Source organism: Pinus tabuliformis, chromosome X (assembly GCF_031772625.1).
Source record: "Pinus tabuliformis cultivar Carrire ecotype Pingquan chromosome X, CPIR1, whole genome shotgun sequence".
In the NCBI taxonomy this organism is placed as follows: domain Eukaryota; kingdom Viridiplantae; phylum Streptophyta; class Pinopsida; order Pinales; family Pinaceae; genus Pinus; species Pinus tabuliformis.
Window position 1 is genome coordinate 759,172,672 of NC_142308.1, and position 20,845 is coordinate 759,193,516.

Below are 20,845 nucleotides of genomic sequence, written 5' to 3' on the forward strand. Positions count from 1 at the left end.
GAGATTTGAACCTGTGATTGATCAGATTTGAGTTAGTTTTGTGTGTAACAGGTGGAGATAGTGTTGGATAATTGTGAGGAGTATTGTACTATGTAAGGTTACATGTTCTCAATCATTAATATACAGATAGTGTGGGGTTTTCATATGTAAGCTTTCCCCGGGTTACATACTGTGTTAATGTGTGCATGCGATTGATGTTTCATTGTTTTTAATGTTGCTCAATTGATGATCAATGTAGAGGAGGTTATGTATTGTGCATGTATTCTGCAATAGTGTATAATCGGGATAATCTCTGTGAATAAGTGTTTATTATTCAAAATTTCTACACTTTTGGAGTTGTTTTAAATTCGGTTAATTAAATAGGAAACGACTACTTCTAATTTTGGTAGAAAGCTGCTCGGGGTGGTCATAGACCATGTGGTATGAGGAAAAAACCGCAAAGCATGCCAACAAAAAAAAACAGAGAAAAGACCATCATATGACAGGTGCTGTTTTATCACCATCTTGAAGGTAAGTGATTTGGCCACAAGCCAACGATACCATTTCAATAGAAATTTTAAAGAAAAGTCGTAATTCAACTTGCAACCTTTTGTCAACGAGGAGTTAAATACGTAGGTTAGGATATGATTATCCAAACCTTATCAGATTAAGCGATAAGCATAACGTATTTTAAGTGATAAACATACTGTTATCAAGTATGCATGACGGGCTAAGTAAAAGTAGGCACGATGTTTCTAAATAAGGATATGGATAGGATGAGGACAAAGATTAGTGGAATAAGACGTGTCGATAAGGATGTGTTGGAATAATTTTTTCTGATAATGTTGCATGAAGAATCCCCGAAAAATGTAGTGTTGTTTCCTAGATTATACTGTTGTTTTTCTTTTCAACGCTGCTTATCACCATGTACATGCAAAAGCAAACGATGTTTTTGCTTTTCCATAACATTGTTTCTTCAATAGATGAAAATACCTATCTGCTAGCATTAGGATGATGATTATCCTCATCACCACTTGTATTCAGATTAAGGTGTCCATACTGATAAGAATGAGAAGAAAGGATAATGCTTATCCTTACAGTCAAGCGTGTGTTAACACTCCTATGCATTAGAGCAACGCATAAATAAGTGAGCTCGGTCTTGGACGAGCTATCTCGATCTCAAGCTGTGAGAATTGAGCCTAAATGTGAGGCTACAAGTAGAAGAATGCTTACCCTCGACCGTAAATATGAAATAAGGAGGACCATGCCATCAGTCCTGTGGAGGTAAAGATGGCGTGAGTATCCTTACTTTGTGTTTCTAATAATTTGAGGAGGATTGAATTAGGATATATATCTATCTATATATATATATATATATATATATATATATATATATATATATATATATATATATATATATATATATATATATATATATATATATATATATATATATATATATATTTATAATTTTTTTTTTTTTTGCAGATTATAACATGTTAACTAATCTGTGGTTGATAAGCACGGGACATCACACATGCTTCGTAGAATTAATCCACCGTGAAACCTCTCAACTGTATCAATTAGTTGCAGCAAAAGAATGTCTGAGATAAGGGAATCAATGTGTGGAGATCGATGTCCTAGGAATCGCTTTGATAACAACTGTGACAAATACATAGAGTATGCAGTGGTGATTCGTTCCCTTCTGAGGGTTATTAAACCTAAACTAAATTATATATATATATATATATATATATATATATATATATATATATATATGCCTCTTTTTGGTTGATGGTATTAAGTGTGAATGATGTTGTTTTGAATATTTTCGGTTAATGATATTAAGTGTGTTTTGAATCTTTTCAGTTGATGATATTAAGTGTGAACAGTGCTGTTTGGAAGTCAGATAAATGCCCATGAGATTGTAGATCTCGAATGGAAAAAAAAAAAGTGTTTTGTCAGGAAAAAAATAAATTGTTTTGTCATAAAAGTTTTCCATGTTTAAATTATAATTTTGAGGTTCATCTTATGCTGTAAATGCTGTTCACAATAATATTTCTAAAAAACCAGCATAGTGGTGCCATTCATATATACACCGAAAGGTTTAGCCAAAGTCTGGTGTTTTCTCTTCTAGATTTAATCCATCACTTGCATCCGATGAATGGTTGGATGCCCAGAGAATCTATTATTAATTCAACTGCAGATTAATTTGAGTTGAATACTTGTCAGTTGTTTGTTTTATTTCGAAGGTGTTATCTACTCGAAAAAGGGATTGAGAGCATGACAATGGCATGCGTAGTCAGAAGTTGAAAACCGCATTGATTGTTTGATTCGATCTAGCATAACATGTTGTTGTTATGGGCGATCTGTGTCTAATATGCCAGACTCTCATTTGGTCTACACCCTTTGCCTTCAAGTGTTTCATCATTCAACATTGCAACATATTGTTGATTCACACTTATTCTTGTTTGCTTACACATGGGTTATTTTTTGAATATCAGTGGTGAACACTTTTTTTTGTTCTGTCTGCCAGAAATCATGTACACATTAAACTTATAAAGACCTACTGTGGATTATAAAATCGATTTATAAGGCAAGGATGAAGCTTAAGAACAGACATGTATATATATATATATATATATATATATATATATATATATATATATATATATATATATATATATATATATATATATATATATTTGGCCTCAATACTAGTGCAGTCTCCGAACAACGAAGAATGTAAACAAGAGTGCTAAAACATAAGCAATGGATCGAGTAATTTAGTGGTAAGTTCTGTTTCAAATTATGTGGTTAATCAATCAAGTTGAGAACTCTTGAAAAATAATAATTATAGTAAAGATCAAGGCCATAGTGAGACTGTGCATAGAGGTGAGGAATGCCACAATGTTGAGATTATATCACATAGTGTTTTAGAAAAGAGCAATGATAATTTTTTGTTGGTGTGTGATAATTGTGGTATGGTATGTGTGATGATGATGTAATCATCATCCACTCTAGAATGTCTCATAGCATAAGAATTGTAGATGTAGTGCATATAACAGGGTATAAGGATTTATAATTCTCATCATGCCAAAGGTTGTACACAAATTGTAGTTGTGTGTTAAAAGGAGACTCTTTTAACATAGTTATTCACTATGGTGTTTTTGTAATAGCATTTTAATGTAGAGGTTTCTGTGGAGTGAGGGCTTATCACTAATATGTACTAACCATGTGCCCCGCATTAGTCTTGGATTCATTAATTAACTTATGGCCTCTTATATAGGAGCCATTGTACAACAACCATTAAGATGGATGCGATCCCAATGCCTATTAAGGAGGGAGTATGTTCTACCAAAGGGAAGAGCATGATTGATAAAATGATTATGTTGGTAAAAGAATATTGTCCTTACGAGAAGTTGTTGTGATAGAATGTATGTTTTTTTGCATAGATGTTTTGTGCGAGGATTGATGGGTTGTGATTTATAGAATCAATGTTGTTTAACTTGATGTATAGTCCTCTTACCATGTTTGAAAATCAGGACTTGTGTTAATGACCTTGCACAAATTGCTATGTGAATTAAGTAGAGACTTGTATCTCATGAGATGGGTGTTTTACTGCCATATGTTGGTGGAAATAGAATGTGAAGAATAAAACAAACAGTTAACAAGTTAATAAGTATTTTTTTTATGGTGGTTCCTCATAAAGGAGGAGTTTATTTTTTTTTATCTATTAATATATAGGTTGTCAAAAATAAATTAAGTTTTTGAAAAGTGATGCTTACAAATATGCATAGCATGTAGAAATTGGAATTTTTCATCCGTGAATGGGATTTTGAGTTGCTTGAAATATATTGAGGTTATCATTTTTAGCATATATGCTTAGTTTGTTGTGTGCTAATGATAAGGATGCAACGTATGCATGAAAATTTTATGATTATGTGTTAGAATTAAGAGTCGGGCTGAATGAAGAAACTAAAAGAAACTAATCCTTATTGTCATGAAAAGAATCTTATAACTAAGTTGTTATAGCATGCTATGTGCCATAGTGAGAAAATGACTTAAAATTAATGTTGTTCGATTTTGTTTAAGATCGATAACAAGTAATGCATATAGGAGGAAGATATGATTACTTGAGTGACACACTTACATATGTTGCCTTCATGTGTGAAAGAATCACACTTTCTCATAAAACTAGACTATGATAAAAACAAGAAAATAAATTTACCATGCTTATTAGAGAATATGTGGTTAATTGATTTTGGTCAAAGATTAAACTATGGTCATCATGTTATAAAAACAAGTTATGAATGGTATAATTGCTATGAAAGGACATGGCTAAACAAAAATCCAACCTAAATAAGGAAGAAAATGTTAAACCTTGGTAAGGTAAATGGTTCATAAATAAATAAAAAAATCCAAAGGGAAATTATATAGCTCATGAGAGGTTGGGGGTTAAATAAGCAAGTTCCACCCTAAGTATTATACCAGGGTAAAGGTTTTCCTGAAATAGTGATAAGATGGTGAAAACATGTTACAATATAAGACTATATAACTGTATGCATTATCTTTCAAATTAATGCATCTATATACAATGTGATTTGTTCTTCGGTTGGAAGAAAGTGTGATTAAGGGGAACCTAACTTTAACAGTTTATTATATGCATCTTTCCATGCATATGCATAGTGGGACCTATAAGTATCCTTGAGTACAACAATACAAAAGCCATGGTAATTAATAAGAAGTATAAATTGCATGTTATGAACCATTGGGTCAATTAAATAGTATCCAACCATCTATTTAAATAGACCGAGGTCATACCAATTGAAATGCATATTTAGTACCAAGCAATTTTGGGAGGTTCTATTGTTTGGATTGCATTAATAATGTGTCTAAATAACATAAGAAATGTTGCATAATCCATATAGGAATTCATAAAATGGATAACTAATCTTTTAGTTAAGGGTGATTTAATGTTAAAGAGGAGGAGCTAACATGTAAATACCCTGAGATCATAAGTACCTACAACTAAAAAGGTGTAGGATTGAAAGTAGTAAAACTTTCATGTATAACTCATGAAGGGGAAATGAGATTATATCTACACTAAATTATGCATGGCCAACAAGTTGTTGAGGCATAAAAAGGGAAATAGTAAATCACACGAGATGAATTATTTAAGAATGAAGTATGATTTGATGATTATTAAACTTAAAAAATCTATGAGTTAATAGTCTGCTTTAGAACATTAAGTAGAAGGTATGATTAAGATGAAAATATGCATGAATACAATATTGTACTATTGATATTGCGTTACAACCACATGGAATCTGAAAATGAATTTCACTTGACATAAATCTTTCTTTGATTCTAAAATGAACCATGCTCATGAAAATTCCTTAAAAAACTAAGCACAGTTGTTCTATTTACCAGAAATAGGTAGAGGAATGTTTGACATGATACTAACATAGTGGAAAAAATGTGGATAAAGCTTATGTCATGCAAGTGATGCCATGAGGATGGTACGATGGGATGTATCATAGATGGTACTATGTATAAAGAGTACATACGATACCCATATGAATACATGTGTTACATGGTTGAAACATGATATGTATATTGGTGTGTATAATACACCTTATGTGCAGGTATGCATGAAAACATTGGGTAGATGTCTAGTAGAGAAACTGACCTGGAAGTTGCACAAAAGAAGGAAATTAACGAGTGGTTCAAGGATAAGTAACCGTGGTTAATTGTATTTTGGCATACATACGATTATGATGAATATATATGGTTATGTGAACTAATCTGTTATGAAATTTCATGCATATTGTTGTGGAAAATATGCTAACAGATGTGTTTTATGTAGAGAAACTGTAAGAAGCAGGTGTTCGATAAGAACACAAAGGCTTGGAAGAATGCTAGAAGAGAACCTACATTCTTGAGATAAAATGAAAAATGTGCAATAACTGCTTTAGTAATATTGAGTAACAGATCATGATATTTATCATAGTTTTTATGCATCTATAACTTCTCACGGATGGTTTGAAAACAATGTTACAAATATCTATGGAAGGAGATATGCTGGCAGAACTCCTTGTGACCGATGTACATCATATGGCCGAGCCATGAGAGCTGTGGATTCAGAAACCAACTATCTGTGAACGAGGACATGATGCAGTGATACACCGAGGACGATGTAATGTTTAGGGGGAGGAGTATGTAACACCCCTCCCTTGCATGTTAAATTATAGTAAACCTAAACTGAGGAAAGCTAGGTGTGATACCCCTCCTTTGTGGGTTAAACTATTTTAAGCCTAAGATGAGGAAATCTAGGTATGATATGTAATATGAAAAGAAAATATGTTATTAAATAAATTAATAAAATAACTCACTTGGAGGGTGGAGCAGCAAGAGAGATGAGATTCTTGCCAAATCCCATTGAGGAATGGGATAAAGATAAATCTTTCATGATAAAGCTTCTAGATGTGATTCTAGATAAGCTTGGATGGATGGGAGATAAATATCCATCAAACATAAAAGCTTTGTGGGAGATAAAGGCAAGATTTTATGAGGAAAAGCCTTGTGGGAGATAAAGATGAGCTTTTCCGAAAAAGACCTAGGAAAATGGAAAAATCCATAAAAGTGGGACACTGCTAATGGAAACTAAATCATGAAAGAGGGTATTAAATACCTAGTGCATTGATCAATTGAGGACAGTTGATCCATGGCAAGAACCTCGGCTCGGGGGGAATCAAAGGTGATTCATGGTTGGGTGGTGGTGCTATGCTCTCCAAGTGATGTTTTAGTTGGTTTCATGATGTGTGGAATGTCTGTATGTTGTTTTCTTCCCCTCTCTATCATAATTTCAGTTGTCTAAATGAATTGTATGGAATGCTTATACATGAGTAAATCTATTGATGTTCTCCACCATTCTGGTTAGTTATTACTTGCATGGAAAATGGTGTATGGTTACTCTTGATATTTTTATGTGGTTAAAGTGTTAGCTCATATGTGTATATGTGGCATTATATGTAAGCATGAGAACAATTAAATGAGTTACATGTGGTAACTATACATAAGTGGACTTATCTATGCTTATGTTTTTAGGAGTTGAGTTTTAGATAAATATTTTTATTGGTTTCCAAAGTGGTGACTTAGCAGGTAGTTGCATTACCTGTTAGGTCCCTATAATACTAGTGATTCCCCCATTACTATTGTCATTGTAGCCCTTATTGTTATTGTTGTGCCTCTATTGTCCCCATATTGTTATTACTGTGCCCCATAGAAGCCCACTATTGTTATTGTTGTGCCCTTATATTATTATTGTTATTTCGGCTTTGATTATATTGTGACCCCTTAGACTCCTATATATATAAAGGAGGCTTTGTCATTTGAATCATCCAAGAATTGTTCATTTGTGTAATGTAAAGGAGCTTTCCCCCTCGAAGAGGCTGATTTCTAAGGCGTTGATCTTTCTTTTCTATCTTTTTGGAGTTGGTTTCATAACAGTTGGTATCAGAGGCTTTGGATTCTAGGCAAACAGGTCATTGTGGCATTTTTGCTATAACTTTTTGTCTGTGATGTTTCAGAAGATAAAAAAAAACCCCATTTTAGAAAACATCATTCTGAACCTCGGTTCCAGATTTCAGATCTTGTCTCGCTATAGTTTCATATATATGATCTGAGGAAGTTAGGGTTTTGGCAGACTCCTGAATTACATTACAAACAGGTGACCTTGGGAAAATTGTCATAGCTTTCTTTCTGAGCATTAGATTGAAATTTCGTAAGAAGTTACAGAAAGAGGATGGACTGTAGCATTTTGTGTATCTTTTTCAGATCCGAAGGTAGAAACAGTGACACGCGACACGTCATACAAGTTCGCTCTACTAGAAAATCATATAATCAGGTCATATTGGGAGATTTGGCATAACGCTTTCTTGGAGAATCCAATTTTGATTAGACAAGTGACATTGGAAAGAGGACTCAGAGGGCTATGGAAAGAAGCAATTTCAAACTTGGGAGATCCATAATTACAAAGATACAACAGATTGAAATATCGAGCTTCTACAAAGCAAAAAAGGTGTGTATTTTTTTTTTAAATTTTGCATAAGTTTGGGTTGAAAAATTAGTTTTAAGTTCAAAGGGGCATAGTGAAACATAGTTATCATTAATTGATGCCCCAAAGAAAGAAAATGGGAACACCTAGTAAGCAACCTGAAAGCTCTAGTATGAATCATGAAGAAGAGGAAGAAATGCAACATGATATATCAAAATTACAAGACCAAGTGCAACAAATTTCACTCTCACAAAAGGTAACATAAGCTAAAATTGATGGTTTAAAGAAAGGTGTGGAATCTAATATGAATGGCGTGGAAGCTAATATGAATGGCATAGAAGCTAATATGAATGGCTTGCAAGTTAAGATGGATGGCGTGGAAGCTAAGATGGATGGCATAGAAGCTAAGATGGATGGCATGGAAGCTTAGATGAATGGCATGGATGCTAAGATGGATGGTATAGAAGAAAAACTGAAAGGCAACATGGAACATTTGAAGATAGATTTGACTAATTTGATACAAGAAATTCTTACTAATGGTGAAAGGGTAGTAAAGGAAATTCATGTTGAGAACAAAATAAATCTTAATTGTGATTTCATAGACTCTAACGTTGGATTGAAGACCCACCATGTTCCAAAGATCGATATAAGTTTGATGGCAAGGATCCTGTAATATGGATACCACAGATGGAGCAATATTTCGATCTCCATAATGTGAAAAACACACAAAAGGTACACATTGCAACTTTATATTTGGAACCAAATTAGTTTGTATGGTATCGATGGCTTTTCTCTCGTAAACAAATTGTCACTTGGCAATTTTTACGGAAGAAATGATAACACGTTATGAGGATACAAAAAGCAACACTTTTTTTAGCCAATTTATAAACCTCAAACAAAAGGGTTCAATGATGAAGCACATTGATGACTTCCAAAAGCTGAATATAAGACTAAAAGATATTCTAGAGGAGCATAGGATTGATGTGTTCATAGGGAATTTAAACAATAACATCCAACATGAGGTTCACCTTTGGGAACTTGACTCATTGGAGAAGGCATTCAGGTTGGCAAGAAAAATGGAAAGAAAAATTATGGCAACAAGGAAGCCTAACACTCACAACTATAAGGATGGAAGTGTTGTTTCCCCTAGCCTTCCACAACCTACAAGGTTGAAACCCCAACAATTGGAAGAAAAAAGAGAAAAAGGACTTTGTTACAATTGTGATAGCAAATACACTAAAGGTCATAAGTATGCTGAGAAGAAATTATTTTACATAGATTGTGAAGAGGAGGAAGAAAAGGAACAATAAATGTCAAAAGAAGAGGATATACACTAGGAACAAACCCTAGATAAAGAAGAAATGAATCTGACCATATCTTGTAATGCATTGGACAGAATTAACACTCCTCAAACTATTAAGATAGAAGGACACATCAAGAAGAAAAATGTAATAGTGTTGATTGATTCGGGAAGTACCCATAATTTTATTAATTGTAAGATAGCCAAGGAATTGAATTGCTTCCTATATCCAACACTAGAGTGTCAAGTGATGGTTGTAAGTGGAGGAACCATAAATTTCTTTAGAAAGTGCCATAATATTAAGCTATCCATGGGAGAATATGTATTGAATAGCCTAATTCTTTCCATTCCAATGGGCGATGATGATGTTGTACTAGGAGTCCAATGGCTACAATCCTTGGGTACGATAGCTTTTAATTTTCAACATCTTTTCATGAAATTTTCTTTGGAAGGAAAGGAATTTGAATTAAGAGGTATTGAAGGGAAACTAGGAAATATAATCAGCTCTAATGGAATGACAAAGCGTTTAAAGAAAGAACACCGAGGTGTAATTGCACAATTATGTTCACTAGAGGTTCCCACATCGAAATAATCTATTTATCCAGATCTCCAAAAAGTCTTGGAGAATCATTCCAAGGTATTTGAGACTCCCAAAGGTCTCCCACCTATTCATGATCATGATCATGCTATTCATTTGATTCCAGGAAGTGTTCCTCCAAACATAAGGCCTTACAGATATCCTTATGCTCAAAAGAGTGAAATTGAACATATGGTTGCAAAAATGCTAGAGGCTGGTATAATTCAACCTAGTCAAAGTTCTTTCTCTACTCCAGTAGTGTTGGTGCACAAGAAGGATGGATCATGGCGTAGGTGTGTGGATTATAGGGAGCTCAACAATCTCACTATTAAAGATAAATTTCCCATTCCTCTCATTGATGAATTATTGGATGAATTTCATGGATCGATTTACTTCACTAAGTTGGATCTTCGTTCAAGATATCATGAAATCAAAATGAATACTGAAAACATTCCGAAAACAACATTTAGAACTCATGAGGGCCATTATGAATTTTTGGTCATGCCTTTTGGCCTTACCAATGCACGTTCTCCATTTCAAGGTTTGATGAATTCCATTTTCAAACCCTTCCTTCGAAAATTTGCATTAGTATTTTTTGATGATATACTAATCTATAGCAAGTCTTGGAAGGATCATGTTCAACATGTTGATAGGGTGCTCAAACTATTGGAGAAGAAACAATTATATGCAAAAAGCTCCAAATGTTTCTTTGGAGTACAAGAGGTGGAATATCTGGGTCATATTGTATCTCGTGAAGGTGTTAAGGTAGACCCTAGCAAAATTAAATCCATTAAGGAATGGAAAATCCCCACATCCATAAAGCATTTGCGATGATTTCTTGGGTTGACAGGGTATTATCGCAAGTTTGTTAAGAATTATGGGAGAATAGCAGCACCTCTAACAACATTATTGAAGAAAGATACATTTTTATGGACTCCAGAAGCAATGAAGGCCTTTGAACATCTTAAAGAGGCAATGTGCCAAGCACCGGTCTTAGCTACACCGGACTTCACAAAAACCTTTATTATGGAATGTGATGCCTCACAAAATGGAATTGGTGTTGTTTTAATGCAAGAAGAAAGATCCATTGCTTTCGAAAGTCATCCAATCAAAGGAAAGTATCTACATAAAGCTATTTATGAGAATGAAATGTTGGCAATACTACATGCACTTAAGAAATGGTGACCCTATCTAATGGGAAGACACTTCAAGCTAAAAAAAGATCATGATAGTCTTAAATACTTTGTAGAACAAAGATTATCTTCAGAAGAACAAAAAAAATGGGTCACAAATATGTTGGGTTATGAATTTGAAATCATATAAAAAAAAGGGAAGCAAAATGTTGTGGCAGATGCACTCTCAAGAAAGGGTGAGGATGTGGAAGCATTGCTTTGTGCCATTTCTATTATCCAACCAGATTGGATAAACGAAGCAAGGAATGAATGGAATAATGACGAAGAAGTGCGGGCACTCATTCAAAAGTTACAACAAGTTCGCAGTACATATGATACATTTAGCTGGAAAGATGATTCGTTATGGTACAAAGATCGCTTATACCTATGTTAGAATTCCCAACTCAAACAAAAGATTCTTATGGAATTGCATGCCTCTCCCTTAGGAGGGCACTCAGGATTTTTAAAAACTTACCACAGGGTTACGAAGGAGTTATTTTTGGATGACCTTAAATATGATATTCAAAAGTTTGTGGAAGAATGTTTGGTTTGACAACAAAATAAAGTTGAAACAATTAAGACCCCAGGTCTATTACAACATTTATCCATTCCAAGTCAACGTTGGGAGGAGGTTTCAATGGATTTTATTACAGGTTTACCCAAGTCCGAAGGAAAGAGTGTCATCATGGTGGTAGTTGACAGACTTAACAAGTATGCACACTTTTGTGCATTATCTCATCCATTTAAAGCCAGTACCATTTCTACTGCATTTATGGAAACAATTCAAAAGTTACATGGAAACTCAAATATTATTGTAAGCAATAGAGATCGCATTTTCACTGGAAATTTTTGGACATAATTATTTCTTGTCTTGGTACTCAGTTATCTCATAGCTCATCTTATCATCCTCAATCTAATGGGAAAAATGAGATAGTAAACAAATGTTGGAAGGATATCTTCATTGCTTTGTATCTAATAAATAGAAACAATGGGTCAAATGGTTGCCTTTCGCTGAATGGTGGTATAACACTTCCTCCATACTACAACAAAAATGACCCCATTTATGGAACTTTATGGATATCACCCACCATCCATCACATCATATTTAAGAGAAAATTCTAAGGTTCAAGTAGTGGAAGATCACATCGAGCATCAACAACAAGTTCTCCAATTCTTAAAGGATAACCTAACTTTGGCACAGAATAGAATGAAACAATAGGAAGATCAACACGCAGTGAAATAAGTTTTGATATAGGTGATTGGGTATTTCTACGGCTACAACCATATAAAGAAATGTCCCTCAAGCAAGCTAATAAGGATAATAAATTATCACCAAAGTATTATGGTCCGTACAAGGTGTTGCAAAAGATTGGTACTATGGCATACAAATTGGAGCTTCTTACAACTTCCCGAGTGCACCCAGTTTTCCGTGTTTCATGCTTAAAGAAGGTTATTGGTGACAAGCTCCCAGTTCAAACAATATTTCCAAAACTTGACGAGGAAGGAAAAATCATATTGGAACCTAAAGCAATCACAGAAACAAGAACTCGATAGCTATGAAATCGATCAATTTCAGAGTATCTTGTCAAGTGGAAGAACTTACCCATTGAAGATTCCACAAGGGAGGATGAGAATTTTATACAGAAGCATCCAGAACTACTCAAGCATTTAGGACAACACTTTTTTGAAGGAGAGGGGCATGTTAGGTCCCTATAATACTAGTGTTTCCCCATTACTATTGTCATTGTAGCCCTTATTGTTATTGTTGTGCCCTTATATTATTATTGTTATGTCGGCTTTGATTATATTGTGACCCCTTAGACTCCTATATATAGAAAGGAGGTTTTTTCATTTGAATCATCCAATAATTGTTCATTTTTGTAATGTAAAGGAGGTTGCCTCCTCGAAGAGGCTGATTTCTAAGGCTTTGATCTTTCTTTTCTATCTTTTTGGAGTTGGTTTCATAACATTACCTGGGCCATGGAGCCATTTTTACTTATGCTAGAAATTACATGTGACCATTGTATATGACAACCTTTGTTGAGTATGATAATGGTAGGGTGTTTATGTCTATGATTTCATTAATGTTGTTAAGAAATTAACTCTATGGGATGGTCGTATATAGATTAAGGTGTGAAATAACTAATGGCATAAGATATGGATATATGCAAACCAGTTAGGGGACAATGTTCCTAAATGTTATAATCAAAGTTTCAGTGTTTTCTAAGCCATGCATGTCAAAAGAATGGTATCCTATGAGGCTAGTCTATTTTCTTTCACATGTTACATAAAAGGGACTATGCATGTAGGATTGTGATCAATATTCTTAGCCATGTGGCCATGCTGGTTACCTTAAGTTCAAATCAATGTTCATTAAAGCTTGTGTGAGGTTGGCAAAAAGTGTTGCTGATTGTATGCTGAAATTTACTCCTCACTTCCATTCGTAAAGTATGACAAAGGATGACTGACATAATGTCTTATAGATGGACAAATTCCACGTCATGGATCCACCTTATATAAATAATAAAACATTATACAATTATGGAATCAAGGTACTCTTGCCAAGAGCTGAATCTTAAGTATAAAAGAAGAAACTTTTCCAGAATAGGGGGTATAGAGGCTAAATTTCTGGGTAGGCTTAGGAGGTACGCTACACCTACTGCATCAAAATTTCGGCCCAGCTTCAGGATTGCAATTTCGGCCCTCCTACAGCTTCAGTTCCTTCACACGCATGAGAAAAGAGAGAGAATTTAGACTTCCTTAGTTAGATAAAGACTTCTATCTCCTTTATTATCCCTTTCCTTCTTATTCCTTGAAATTAACATCCTTTACTGCTTCTAGCTACTGCAATTAAAACTTGTTGAGTGAGTGATTCAAATGAGGTCAAGTTGCTCCAATATATAGTGAGTTTGTGAGGTCAAATTCCCTTGTTGAGGGTGACTTGGTGGAGGAGGCCTAGAAGACCTATTTTACAATAAAATAATTTTTTCTTTCTTGAATAATAAATCCCAATAAGGGTTCTTTACATTATGACATGGACAAGGGCACTTGACATAAACCATAGAAACCTACAATGGAGGTTTTGACCTATAAACAATTAACCCAATCATGAAACCCATGCTTTTTAATAAGTCAATTTCTTTAATAATGAAATTTCTTTTTCTTTATTTTAACAAATACATGACTTAAAAACAATTATGAAGACCTACACTAGTTACGTTCTTCAACCCTCCCTCTTAACTAGGGAGGTATGCATAATTCCAAATATACAGGGGTACATGGAATATCTCAAAATGAACTACAAAGAGTTATAGCACACTGAGTGTTGCAGACTAGATACCTGACCACGGTAATCTATCCAGGTGGGACTAATATGGATTCAAGCTTTCAACCAATCTAGGTACCATTAGGTTTACTTGCTAACCACCAACCTAAGGATCTAGGTGCGTATCCAAGGTCAGAGCTCCATGAGCAATGCCACCCTCCCTCTTAGAGATATAGATATCAACACATAGGTTGACCAAATGTCCTCCCAAGCATTTTCCATTAGATGCTTCATCTCTCCCTAATAAAGTAAACCAGATATATCCATTTTTCAAAGCATGCTTCCAAAGTGTTTAATCTTCTTGTGGAGAGATTTACCTATACAAACACAAACCCCAATCAGAAATAACTTTCAATTACATAGAAGTAAAAACAAACCTTCAGGGTCCTCAATAATCCCTATGTTGTTTTCATCATCAAGTTATTCATATATAATTTGTCGGAAGCTTTCTCCTTCTTTCAATTCTTCAGCAACACGAAATACATCCTTAGAGTTTCTCAAGTCTATTTTTTGCAACTCCTTGAACATTTATTGATCGTACTTTTGCTTACTTCAAAGTATTCATTGTCATAATATGCCCTCCCTCAACTGGGAATATATACTCCTTCTAGGCTCCCTCTCAACTTAGGGAGATCAACCACTTCCTTTTTCTATAACATCGAAGAACCTTTCACAACTTCATTCCTTCTTATGGCATCAAGACCATATTGATTATCATCTTTGATATAACTTCCTTCATCATGCTTATTAACATCATACACACATATTCATCATCTTGAAGATTGTGTACCTACAAAAACTTGAATAGCAAGTACAACCAAAATACATATATAGAAGCATGAAGTTAACTATTATGTCAATACAATGGAAGCATCAAAGCAATTAAATACTTTAGACATCAAATACCTAAACCTAGTTAGGTTCATAATCCACAAGAGACACATACTAGACTTCAACCTCTTACTAGGGTTTTTTCACAAACCCTTAGACTCCATATTCGAGACACAAAGCCTTAGATATCAACAATTCAATCAAAAAACAATCCTACTATATATCTAAGGTTTCAACAATTTTAGACTCTACTAAGGTTTGTTACAAACTCTAGAATTCATAAAATATCAACAATTAGGTTAGAATGCTAGCATATACATATATAGTATTTCATGCACTAACATCTCATATCAATATCCATATCTACTAGGTAAACCCAAGACACACACATTAATACATCAAAATTATGTATCAAACAATTTCATTTAGGCTAGGGTTTCGATCATAGGAGTACACACCTAAGGTTTCATTCCTAGGATCTTACTTACAAGGGTATTGTTCACAAACCCTAAAGATTTACGGTTTCAATACATAATTAAACATTAACATCAAACCCTAAAGAACTAAGGTATTATAACGTTGCCAAAACCCTAAACATTGAAAAGAGTATAATTTTAAGATTTCATCAACAACCCTAAGTAGACTAGGGTTTCATAATTATTATTGGCATACCGTTAGAAACAAGAGGCTAGGGTTTTATAGTGAATCCTAAAGGTTAGGGTTACAAAGGAATGATAAAATAATATCATGAGGGTAGATTAAATCTAATGATTAATAACCCTAACAAGAATCTTTGTGATTCAAAACCCTAGACATAACGTTGTTAGTAATGTAAAGCAAATTTCAAAAGAGAATGAACATACCTTTTACATGAAGAGAATTTTATAATAAAGCTTATATTTTAAGACATACCTTGAGTTGTCCTTAACAAACCTTGTAGTAAATTAATTATTGAAGGGCTTCCTTTGAAATAGAACTACTACCATGCTTCAAGTCTATCCTTTGAAGTCTCTTTCACAACCTTTGTGTATTCTGCAATCTTTTCCTACCAAGGAAAATACAAAGAAAAATATTATTAGCATATAATACAAACATATATCGATATGAGAGGGAAACCAAACATAAAAGAGGAGACTCAAAACAAGATACTTATCTTTGGTAAAATGGTGAAGGCTCCCTCTTAATCCAATCTCAAGGGATACCTATACCTCATCAAAATAATTAAAAAAATGTTCTAACAAGACATGTTATACCTACAAATTCTAGAAATCAAAACATAAAGGAAAACAATGCAAGCCTAAGAAGGATATGTAATAAAGGACTTAGTAATATAAGTCCTTGACTTCTGATTATTCAATCTTATTCTTCTTCGGTGGAGCTTCATTGGTAATATTTGCTTGATCCCTATCTCTCTTTTTATTTCTTGGATTCTCTAGACATTTATTTTGTAGTGACCCATCTTGTGACAATTATAACATTCAATCTTGGATAGGTCAACTTTCTTCTTTAGTCCTTTGAACTTCTTGAAGGTTCCCTTCTTCTTGTGATGAGCATAATATACATTAGAGGTATGTTCTTCTTCATCCTCCTTCTTGTTAATTACCAATGATATTCGAGCTTCTTCTTCACTACATGCATTCCACATTTTTTGAAATGTTGGAGTATCCTTCCAACTGTTAAGTTGTGATGCAAAGGCACTCCAAGATTTTTGGTAGTCCTTAATTCATTCTTGAGGCTTTCTACTTCACCAATGTTCTTTATGGTGAATAATTTGGAGAGAGCCTCATACATTTCTTAAGCGAAATTTATGTTGGATATGTATGGAATTAGGTTGTCCTTAACTCCATCCACTATTAGGTTAATAGCCAAGATTTCAGTTTCTTTGAATGTTTCTTTCTCTGCTTCATTTGTTTCATCTATAGACTTCTTGATTTTTCCTTGAACAAGATCTAGAACTTTGTTCTTTTCGAGGATGAGATCTATCTTGTTTTTCTAGGCCTTGTAGTTGGAAGCTCCTTCTAGTTTCTTTTCTCCCTTCATTGAGTTTGACATATTACTATCTTCTACCCTTTGTGGCCCTTTTCTTGAAAATCCTTTTATTAAATCTCTTCTTTCAACAAATCTTTAGTTTTCCTTTTTCCTTCTTCTTCACCTTAGTTCTGATACCATGTTAGAAAATAAAAAAGGCATAAATATTTTCTTATGTCGATAATTACTTGTGAAATCTTAGTGTTTTTATTAAATTCTTTATGTTCTTCCTTTATCTTTATTGCATCAAGCAATTACCAAAAGCAGGACACAAATATTAATGGACACCAAATGTAGGCACTCAGTTAGGGCTAAACCCATATATAGGGGAAAACCCAGTCAAAGAAATATTCCTTCAGTAGATTCAAAATGACACAGACCAAGACCCTAGACCCAAAGACCTTTCTCCTCCACCAAGTCAACATTTCAACTGTTCCTCCAAACTTAAAAGATCAATTGCATCGATATTGCATCGACGTTGCTTCAATACTACATCAATACTGAATCAATGACAGATTTCAATCCTATTGCATCAGAATTTCGGCTCAGCTTCAAGGCTACAATTTTGGCTGCCCTACAGCTTCAGTTTCTTCATACGTGTAAGACAAGAGAGAGAGAATTTCAACTTCCTTAGTTATATAAATACTTCCTTCTCCTTCGCTAGCCATTTCCTTCTTCTTCCTTGAAATTCACACCCTTTACTACTTCCAACTACTACAATTCGAACTTGTTGAGTGAGTGATTCAAATGAGGTCGAGTTGCTCCAATATAGAGTGAGTTTGTGAGGTCGAATTCCCTTGTTGAGGCCGACTTGGTGGAGGAGACCTAGAAGACCTATTTTACAATAAAATATTTTTTCTTTCTTGAAAAACAAATCCCAAGAAGGGTTTTTTACGTTATGACATGGACAATGACACTTGACATAAACCCTAGAATCCTGCAATGAAGGCTTTGACCTATAAACAATTGACCTAAACATGAAACCCATGCTTTAATAAGTCAATTTCTTTAATAATAAAATTTATTTTTCTTTCTTTTGATAAATACATGACTTAAGTACAATTATGAAGATCGACACTAGTTATATTCTTCAACATCCTTATCCACTAGTGAGTTGAAATTTAGCCAACACGTCACCAAGATATCTCCTCTAAACATGGCGAATGGTTCACTTCACTTGAACCTTCTTTCTAAGCACTCCTTGCTGTCTTGGTTGTTGCATATACCTTACTCATTGAGAACTTTCGCATGTCCTCTTTCTCTTCAACAATGCTAATTTGTTGTTATGGTTTTGTCACAAATTTATTCACTTGAGAGCTTTGTATGCTCCTCCTCCCTTTGTCATAACTTTACTGTTGTAATGGATACTACCTGCACATTAATTAATTGTAAAAAAAACACAAGACCAATAACCCATCAGATCTCAAAAGATCTGTTCTTCCATCCTTTGCATAAGGTTCTATGTACTATGTTCTTGCAAAAACCTTCTCACTCAGATCTATGTTTCCCAAAGAGCATATCCTTGCTCAAATACCAGTTGATGTAAGAAAATTCAACTTTTCCTGCAAGCTCCACTTCTATGTCATAAATAATTTTATAGAATTTGGAATCTTTATGGATTCTACCCAAATTCAAGCTTGATCTAGCTGGAATTCCAAATGGAATTCTACCCAACTTTGCTATTCAATTGTATTTAAAGAACACAACCATTCAGAGACTCAAATTCATATTAATTCTAGATTTCACACAAACTAGAATTATTCAAGCGATCATGCATGTACATAATTCATTCACAGAAAGTATGAAACTCTATTTCATTAACTAAAATCTATACATACACAAATACCCAAAAAATTTCTTCCTCTCTTGGCCCAATTCTACATTCATTTGACAATTTTTTCCTTTCCTCACACCTATTGTCTTCTTTTATTTCCCATAGGCTTACAATAGATATAATTTAGAAACATCATAGATTTTTCTAAATCCTAAAATCACTCCATAAATCACCCATAAACCACTCCATAAATAAGATTCTCCTAAATCCTAAAATCACTCCCTAAATCATATTTTTCTAAATTCTAAAATCACTCAATCTATCCCTAGAATCCCTCATGCTTTATAAGGAAGATTTTCTTTTTCCTTATGCATAAAATCTTTCCTATTAATGACTTTTCTAAAACTATGACTCATCTAGTTCTAAAATCATAAAATATGTCAACTTAGAAAATACAATTTATTTACATAGAAGAATATAAATTATTCTAAAAAATAAACACCCTTTTTTGAAGCTTTTCACATTGAAAACTTAGAGGCTTGAAATCTCTAATGATCCTACATCATTGGAGCTTGAAAACACTTTAGGGTGGAAGGGTGGTGCTAGGGCAAGTTGGAGCTTTCAGGGCATTGGAGTGGCCTTCCATTAGAAGCTGGTAAAATTAGGGTGTAGGAGCATCCTTTCAGGAGTTAGTGTTGCTTGATAAACTTCAATGATTTTCTAGAGTACCGGGGAGTTGGAGCTTCCCTTTCAGTTGGAGCTGAAGCATTTTTTTACTCCTAAAATATTAGAAAAGTGTTCGGTGGTTTTTCTCGTGGAAGGGTTTCCACCTAAAAATATCTTATGCATTGTTCTTATGATGTGTTAATTTCTAATGCTTTGAAAATTAATAATTTATTGATTGTAATAAGAAATATTAATTCACCCCCTCTTAGTATCAAAGTCAGTCCCTATACAAGCAGTATAATCATTGAAGGGTGATCATGGAGTATACCAAGAATGGATTTTCATTGTTTAATGGGAAAAACTATGCACTATGGAGTGGAAGGATGCAGATATATATACTTGCACAAGGGTATGATATTTGGAGCGTCTTCGAAAATGGTTACAATGCATCGACCTCTCCTCCCACAGATGAAGCAGGTAAGAAATGTGTCGAGAATGATGCTAAAGCTAAGAATGTCATTTTGAGTGGACCCTCTAAATCTATATATGTTAAGGTAATGGGTTGTAAAACCGCTAAGGATATTTATGGCAAGCTTCAGAACAAATTTGTGGGAGACAAGAAGGTCAAACAGGAAAAACTTCAAACTTTTAGAGCACAATTTGAGAAAGGATGAGAGAAGATGAGAACATTGCAAATTATTTTCTTCGAGTAGATGAACCTACAAATGACCTGGAAGGATTGGGAGAACCATTGAACAAAAATGTTATTGTTTGAAAGGTTCTAATATATATTCCAACAAGATTTAATTCTAAGGTTTCTCTTCTAGAAGATAGACCAAACTTAGTCAATGTCAGTATGAACGAACTACATGGGATTCTTATAGCTTATGAAATGAGGATTGAACAAGGAGATTCATCTAAAATAGAAGACACATTCAAGGCCTTAATGAAGACAAGTAAAAACAAGCAGGAATAAAAATAGAAGCCCAATCAAACTTGCAATGACGATTCACATGAAGAAATAACCAACCTCGCGAGGAAACTAAAAAAATGGAACATGCAAGTACAAAGGCAAGATCCCCTTAAAATGTTTTAATTGTGGAAGAATTGTTCATTTCATTGCAAAATTTCCCT

At 34.0% G+C, this 20,845-nt stretch overlaps 1 protein-coding gene across 1 annotated transcript in view; it reads left to right on the forward strand.

Moving 5' to 3' along the window:
- Positions 1-20,028: 20,028 nt before the first annotated feature.
- The window catches only part of LOC149142080 (uncharacterized), a 37,916-nt gene continuing 37,099 nt past the window's right edge, over positions 20,029-20,845 (forward strand). Inside the window, exon 1 of the mRNA XM_089451397.1 lies at positions 20,029-20,188. Coding sequence (XP_089307523.1) covers positions 20,029-20,188 — 160 coding nt within the window. The remainder of the gene's footprint in view (positions 20,189-20,845) is intronic.